Source organism: Diospyros lotus, chromosome 1 (genome assembly GCF_014633365.1).
Source record: "Diospyros lotus cultivar Yz01 chromosome 1, ASM1463336v1, whole genome shotgun sequence".
NCBI lineage: Eukaryota > Viridiplantae > Streptophyta > Magnoliopsida > Ericales > Ebenaceae > Diospyros > Diospyros lotus.
Genome location: NC_068338.1, coordinates 27,965,838 through 27,971,771, shown reverse-complemented (window position 1 = coordinate 27,971,771; position 5,934 = coordinate 27,965,838). Strand labels below are relative to the sequence as shown.

Sequence of the window (5,934 nt, the reverse complement as noted above, 5' to 3'; positions counted from 1 at the left end):
AATCTGTTCTGTTCTGGCACTTGCTTTGATTATTAGGTTTTGCATTGGATTGGATTGTAATGTTGAGATATAGATTCATAGATATAACCTAATTAAATTAATTTTATAAATAAATAATTTAAACACGGTGAGATCTCTTTTATCGTGAGGGAGGGCTGGCTGACGCTGCATTGCACTAACTTAATTGGCTTTCTTTGGAAAAAGTGGAACCGACAATATTATAATTTATAAGCCCCACCTGACTTTTGTTCTCTAATTGAATTGCTTGCTGGGTTCATGAAGATGAGAGTACAAGGGCCCGCCGTCGTCGTGTTTGGACAACACAAATGATTTTCCTAATAAAGAAAAGGACGACGTCGGTTGAGTAACGGGTGGGCGGCGTGGATTCCATGGCTCGTCTTTTCATGCAACTTGAGATTTTGATTTGGAAACCTCGTTGCTTGCTGCAGTCTGGCCTGGTGTTTGCGTGCCCCTCACCCTCTTTCCATACTCACTAAGTGGCACTCCCATCCCATGGGCGGACCAGTTTGGAAACAATCTTTTTTGGGTTCTTCAATTTTATTAGAAATTATAATCTTTTTTAATTATATATATTTTTAATATTTGAAGAATCATAATTCACAGACCCCGTGAATTCCAAATTATTAATTAATACTTAAATTAGCTATTGAATAGATAAAACAAACTTTTCTTTGTTTTTTTTATTTAGACTCAATTTAACACTTTATTCCCAAGTGAATTGGTAATGAGCGAGTGGCTGTGGCTGTGGCTGATATATTTATCATGAATTATTTTATTATTATTATGAACTGATTTTTTTAATTACGTCTTCTCTTAACTGATCTTTTGCAATTTAATAAATCATTCGGAGTCTTAAAGTCCCCTAGTCCTACTCCTACATGGTCGACTTGTGTTAGGTTTGAAAATAATAATAATAATAATTATTATTATTATTATTATTATAAGCATCCATAAAGTCTAATATTTCTTCCGGACCAGCAATAAATAAATTAAATAACAATTATTGTCATTTTTCTTCTTTAATTAATTCTTTTTAAGATAAAAGAAAAACAAAAACAAAAAAAAAAAGCCAGAATGGAAATGTGCTTTTGGGATCTCTTTTTGAAACTTCCTTTCAGGACATCTATAAATCATCTGTCGGATTAAATTTTTGTCACAGCTGAGACAGACTATTCAGTATTGACCCAACTTTCTGGAATCTTCTTTCCCCTCATTCTTTTCTACAAAGAAATGTACAAATCTTTTCCACTAAGTGTGATGGACCCCATCGTAATTACAGGAATCACAAGCGATTGATTGATTGCACAATCAGTAAAAAAAAAAAAATCACTTTGAGGCATAGTGACAAGTAGGAAAAGATAAAGATAGAGGATATTTTAATTTTTTTAATCTTCATTCTGTAAACTGCTGGTCTCTCCTCGCTCTAAATTTTTTTTCCAAATAGAGACAACTTGCATGAATACTCGTGTAAGCTGCACCTTTACAAAGGAAGGAATAGGAGCCCCTCTTTCTTATACATACAAATTTTACAAACATTTCGATATGATTTTTACTTTCGGTAGTATTAAGTCCCTATAATTTTGGTTTCTTCAAACAAACCCCTCCACTCCATTCATTCCGTTTAAAAGCTCAAAATCCATAAACCGATTCAATAAGAAATTTTTCATCTCGGCTGAAGATCTAGTTGCTTAAAAAAAAAGAAAACAACCTATATATATATATGTGTGTGTGTGTGTGTGTGGCTCAAACTACCAAAAATAAATAATAATGTGACGTAAAAATGGCCCTCGCCAAGAAGAAAAACAGTGGGTCATCAATAAAAATAAATAAAGGCCCTCACCCTAAGCAAATAAATGTATAAAAAAAAAAAATCAACCCAACTGAGCCAGAGTAGTCACCCAATCGGAAAGACTCGGCTTCTCCGGCGAGGACTCCACTTTCCATGCTGTTCTCCACAACACCACCTCTTACGGGAAATGGTAAGCCCGGTAGTAACCATACATATGAGGGTCCAGATGCCAAGTTGGCGCGTCCTGGGTGTAGGTTTCACCACCATCGCCGACGCTCTTGCCCATATCACCACCGTCGTCTATATCGTTGAATATTGGTGGGGGCTGGGTTATTTCCACCGGCTTCTTGAGCTTCTTCTCCAATTTCTCCTTCAGATCATTGACGTCGACGCTTCCCGTCACCCTGACCACGATCTTCCCCATATCATCAATGGACACCTCACAAGAATGAAATCCTGCAAGTAAAGTCGTTGAGCCTCTGTTAATAATTCAATTAAAAGGGTGGGTGGAGGGCGTAGGGTAACGGTATTCTCACCTTTAGTGTTGGCGACGACGCCGCGAATGCCGTCGGAATGTCCATCGCAGTAGCAGGGCACATCTACCTTCAGCACCGTAGTCGTCACTGGTGGCTGAGAAAATTACAAATTCGAAAAAATCAATGAAGACAAATTAATTATAAGCAAAAAAAAAAAAAAAGATTCCAGGTCAATTGAGGTGAGCAGAGCAGTGATTACTTTGTTTGACTTGTTTCCATCCAAGTCTTTCTGTGGTTCAACTCCTTTCCCCGGCTTCGACGCTGCCCCGATCATGTCTTTTGCCGGCGAGGGAGAATCGGCATCGGCCTGCAACCCGCCGTGGTCGTCCGGCGGGGCAATCGACACGGGTCTTTTATTGAGCTTCTTGGACAGTCTTTTAGCCAGAGCCGTCATGTCCATCGTCCCTTTCACTGTCACCGCATTCTTCTGCCTGTCAATGGACATACCGTGGTATCCTGCAAGAGAAGTGACTCTATTAGCTATGAACCATGGGATTATATGGAAATGATCATCAGAGAGGGCGAGAAGATAATCTAACCTCTGGTCTTCTTGATGACCTTGCAGATCTTGTCGATGCAGCCTTGACAATGCAGATCCACCATCATCACCGCCGTACGCACCGGAGACTGAGAATATGAGAACAAGAAGAAAACAATAACCAATTAACTTAATTTAGATTGAACAGAGTTAAAACGAGGGAGAGAGCATAGGAGTGAGTCGAGTGACTCAGTGAGTCACCTCATTCAAATTGGTCTGATTCGGATTCTTCGGAAGCTTTTCAACGGTCGCCTTCTCTGCGTTTCGGACTCCTTCCACGTAACTGTTGTTTCTGATTTTGGACGGCGGGGGGGTATTGGATTGCGCCTTCTTCGAAACCATCTGCCCAACCAGCTCTCGCAGCGTCTCTTCGTCCACTTCCCCGGTGACTGTCAGTTCGTTCGAGTCACCGTCGACGGACTCAATGCCTTCACAATCCACAACAGTCTCGAAATCAAATAGGACATTGTACTACAAGAATTCAACGCAGATCATTCAAATGAACAGAGAATGAATTTGTAATGCAGATCATTCAAATGAACAGAGAATGAATTTGTAACGCAATTAACCTCCAAAGCTTTGAATCCACTCCTTAATATCAGTAGCATATCTCTGCGAATTCAGCCCGAGCTTCAATACCACAACAGTGTTTTGTTCACCATCGTCCTTTTCCAATTCACCTTCTTCGGGTATGGTTTTGTTATAGTTCTTGTTTTGGCAACCGTCCTTCTCCAATCCGCCTCCGCCGGAGCTAATTCTGTCGTTGTTCTTCTTTCGAAGCTCGCCTTTTGGACTAATTTTGCTGCTACTCTTCTTCTTCCTCCAATTTTTCACTTGCATCCGCCGTTCGCTGTCCTCGCTGTCGCTTCCGGCCTCGCTGCTCTTCTGTAATCAATCAATCAAACACAGCAACAAACAATCAATCGAACATCAATACAAAACATTAATTCCAATTCACAGAGAGAGAGAGAGAGATTGCGAGTTTGATTGGTTAAGCGATCGAAACGCGGCTTGAGTTGAGACTTACATGACCCATGGTGATCAACAACCAGTACTCTCCTCTCCTTTCGATCGATCAGATGAAATCCTACTCGTATCGCAAATTGATGGAATGCCGCTTAACGTAGTCTCGTCAAATATTTATTCAATTCAAAGACCACGGCGAGAACGCGGTATATATCCGGGAAGCTTCGTCAGGTTAAAGCTAATTGTCAGTTGCCTTTGTTCACAAGTTTCGTGGAATAATAATAATAATAATAATAATAATAATTTAATGTATATCTGAAAGTTGTAAAAATAAATATCCCAAAACAATATTAAGGATCCCCACCCCAATGATGGTATATCAGGGTACACAAAGACAAGACCACTTAGATTGTACTACATGATCTAGTTTACTGTACCACGATACGAACAAGTAAAGTAAATATTATTCCCTTAATTATATATAGTATATATAGGTACCCCCAACATATTTATATATATATATATATATATAGTATCACGAAGAATACCCATCAATTGTGCTTAGAAAATTCTAATAAAAAAAAACTCTAATTCTAAATTTATTCTAAATACAAGTTGTGAAATTCAATTAAATAGTAGGATATTTTTAATTGTATTATGAGAATTCATTTACATAAAATTTATTTATAAATAAATTACACATTTAAAATCCATGCATTAATTCCAAACATATATATAGGATAAACATTGAAAGAGTGAACTTAAATAAAAAGTTGAGCTGGCAGGGACTTTCACATTCTACCTTCAATTCCTGTTAATGTACGAAAACCTTGTTTATCCAACTTGTTGGCTTTGCAATGTATATATTAATAATTAATTAATTTGTCATCTCTGATAATTTGTAATTTAAAACTTTAATTTACTGTATTTAAGATAAGTGATATTACGTTACACTCATTAGGAAAATATATAGTAAGGTTACATTTGGATGAAAGGATTTTAAATGATGTAATTTAAAATGACATTGTTTAAAATTTAATCATTTGGATAATGATTTAAAATTTACTTATTTTAATCATTATAATAATAATAAAGAAATCTGAAAATTATAATATGTACATATACATATGTATGCTTTTATAAGGTAAACAGCATTGTTTCTTCTTCAACTTAATTTATACTTTTACTAAATTAATTAATACTTATTATTTGAATTTATCTTACAATAATTATTTATTAAATTTCTAATTTATTATAATTTCGTCCCTTATTAAAAATTTTGTCAAGAAATTTTAACCTATCGAATATATAACATAAAAATAAATAAAAATTAACGATTGTCAATTAACGATTGTTAATGACAATCATTTGCAACCACTGCTCTACTATAGATCCAATTAATAGTGCAAAAACCCATCACTAGGTTATTAATTTCTTCTTAGTCTAAAATCATTGAGTTTTTTTTTTAATTATTTTTTCTTTAATTTATTAAAACATTCTCACCAAAATAAAAAGATTCTTTTATTCGTCGATTAAAATTTTAGTATATATGTGAAATTATATATATATATATACAAAATATTTAATATGTCTTTGTTTTTATTTTTTATTTTTCTTTATTTTACATATTTGCATCGTGATAAATTTTTTTGTGATGTTCAATGAAATTTTTAAATAGAAACTAAATTGTAATGTTATAAAAAGTTTAATGATTGTTATAATACAAATTGAAGTACAAAGATTATTTTTTTTTATAGTAGAATATAAAATTAAGAGACCAAGTATCCTACGTTTATATATATGCACATATGTAAAGATGTGAGGATATATATATATATATATATGTAAATAGCAAATATATATCCATGGAAATATGTAATATCTCGAAATTTTGAAGATGATAATTATTAAATTTCGATTTTTGAGGTTCGTATTGAACATTTGAGGAATTAAGAAAAATAAAAATTATTTTAATAAAAATAAGATATAAAAATAATAATAAAGGTAATAACAATAATCATATTAATAATAAACAAATAAAAATAAATAAATTGAATTAATTTAAATAAAATTGAATTAATTAT

General features: G+C 34.2%; 1 protein-coding gene across 2 annotated transcripts; it reads right to left on the bottom strand.

Moving 5' to 3' along the window:
* Positions 1 to 1,390: 1,390 nt before the first annotated feature.
* On the bottom strand, positions 1,391 to 4,076 carry LOC127791827 (heavy metal-associated isoprenylated plant protein 3-like). Of its 2 annotated transcripts, XM_052321953.1 has the most exons (7): positions 3,912 to 4,076; positions 3,454 to 3,769; positions 3,086 to 3,312; positions 2,886 to 2,973; positions 2,546 to 2,802; positions 2,347 to 2,440; positions 1,403 to 2,266 (listed from the first exon to the last, which is right to left on the bottom strand). In XM_052321953.1, the coding sequence occupies exons 1-7, from the start codon at positions 3,918 to 3,920 to the stop codon at positions 1,989 to 1,991; spliced, it is 1,269 nt and encodes a 422-aa protein (XP_052177913.1). In that variant the 5' UTR covers positions 3,921 to 4,076; the 3' UTR covers positions 1,403 to 1,988. The 2 variants fall into 2 exon arrangements, with proteins under 2 accessions (XP_052177920.1, XP_052177913.1); XM_052321960.1 differs by lacking the exon at positions 3,912 to 4,076 and having other exon boundaries at positions 1,391 to 2,266; positions 3,086 to 3,355; positions 3,454 to 3,627.
* Between the last annotated feature and the right edge of the window lie 1,858 nt (positions 4,077 to 5,934).

Bases quoted from the DNA above. Each gene is read 5' to 3' on its own strand.
- LOC127791827 (XM_052321953.1), bottom strand. The intron at 2,974-3,085 runs GTGACTCACTGA...TCATATTCTCAG, and splicing joins ATCAGACCAATTTGAATGAG to TCTCCGGTGCGTACGGCGGT. The intron at 2,803-2,885 runs GTTAGATTATCT...CTTCTCTTGCAG, and splicing joins GGTCATCAAGAAGACCAGAG to GATACCACGGTATGTCCATT.